This window comes from Juglans microcarpa x Juglans regia, chromosome 7S (assembly GCF_004785595.1).
Source record: "Juglans microcarpa x Juglans regia isolate MS1-56 chromosome 7S, Jm3101_v1.0, whole genome shotgun sequence".
Classification (NCBI taxonomy): Eukaryota; Viridiplantae; Streptophyta; class Magnoliopsida; order Fagales; family Juglandaceae; genus Juglans; species Juglans microcarpa x Juglans regia.
The window spans coordinates 336,168-337,698 of NC_054607.1; the positions used below are offsets into that span (position 1 = coordinate 336,168).

General features: G+C 35.5%; 1 protein-coding gene across 1 annotated transcript; it reads right to left on the reverse strand.

Annotated features, from left to right (window-relative positions):
• Positions 1–314: 314 nt before the first annotated feature.
• LOC121240278 (stress-response A/B barrel domain-containing protein HS1-like) lies at positions 315–1,320 on the reverse strand. The gene is made up of 2 exons (XM_041137670.1): positions 1,096–1,320; positions 315–867 (listed from the first exon to the last, which is right to left on the reverse strand). Exons 1-2 carry the CDS (start codon positions 1,302–1,304, stop codon positions 663–665), a joined length of 414 nt encoding a protein of 137 aa, XP_040993604.1. The 5' UTR covers positions 1,305–1,320; the 3' UTR covers positions 315–662.
• Between the last annotated feature and the right edge of the window lie 211 nt (positions 1,321–1,531).

The following is a 1,531-nucleotide window of genomic DNA, read 5'->3' on the forward strand; positions in this document are numbered from 1 at the left end:
ATAGGAGGCGGACAAGAGTGAGATAGCGGGAACGGGGTCTGCCCACCCCTAATAGTCATTCCAAACGTGCATACGAAATAATTAAACCTTTTAATTACTTGTCTATTTAATTATATCGTCGATCGGGACTCCTTAACAAACGTCAGAACTTCTCAAGCAGAAGGCAAGGGAATTAGGAGATAAAGGATATGGTATTCCTTATCTCCTAATTACTTCTCATAGCTATATAGGAAGAAGAAATTAGAGAGAGCTAGCAAGCTAGGAAGAACATTCCATGATACGATCGAGTATATATATATTTATATATATATATATATATAAACAAACAAATTTATTTGAATATGATCGAATATCATATATATAATATAGATTCGAGTACGTTCATGATTTATTGAGATGATCATGGGTTACAGATCATGATCATGCATGCACGTACCTACATAATTAATTCAAATAAGTTCATTATAATTAAGCTACATGAGTAATTAAGTACTTGATCGATCTGATCTTAATTAGAAAAGATCACTTGGACGTGCATGTCCAGCTTATTAATTCCCTAGCTAGCTAGAGATTACATGATATATAAATATATATATATATATATATATATATTGAAGCTAGCAAGCAGATCATGAAGAAGCAGGGCTGATGATGATGATGATCTAGATCATGATGGCCGCCGGCTGAGTAGTACTGAGATTGTAGTCAAACACAATGCACTTGTCCACGCAAGGAAGGAGGCTCTTTGCGTATTCAAGATGGGCAGGATGAGCAACATACTCTGCGATTCCCTCCATACTCTCAAAGTTGCATTCAAACACATGAGTGTAACCTTCATTCTTGTTCCAAGGGCTCACATCCTTGCCCCTATTACCATTAATATGATTAATTAATTATTACATAAAATAAAAACATTAATAATATTTATGACGACTACATCAAGTATTAATTTTCAAAATTAAACGAATTAAAGTATATATATATATATATATATATATATATATATATATATTATATATGGTGAGATCAATTTATAAGCTAGGGTCTTGATCTCATGATCTTAATTAGTGAATTAGGAATCATGATGATGAGTACCAGTGTAAAGACTTCATTGGGGGGATGAGGTTGACGAGGTTGGCCATATCTTTGATGAGTTGCTCAATCTGTGCAGCTGAAGTTCCATCTTTGAACTTTGCTATAAATACGTGCTTCGCCACTCCCTTTCCTTCCTTGGCCTCCATGCTCTCTCTCTCTCTTTGATGATCTCTCTCTCTCTCTCTCTCTAATAAGAAAGCTTGAGGCATATAATATGATGATAGTATAGCACCCCATTAAATAGTATCAGCTTGCAACGCAACTTGACAAGACGTCGGTAGCTTCTTCCGTTCCCCGTTGAGCACGCATGCAGCTTATAATTAATTTGTTGTCCCAGGCGGCCAGTTCACTCTTTCATAGTGCATGATGCTCACCTCCCTCTAATTTCCGGCGATTTTTATTTGGAGTAATATTGCTATTCTTCGTTTATTTTTTT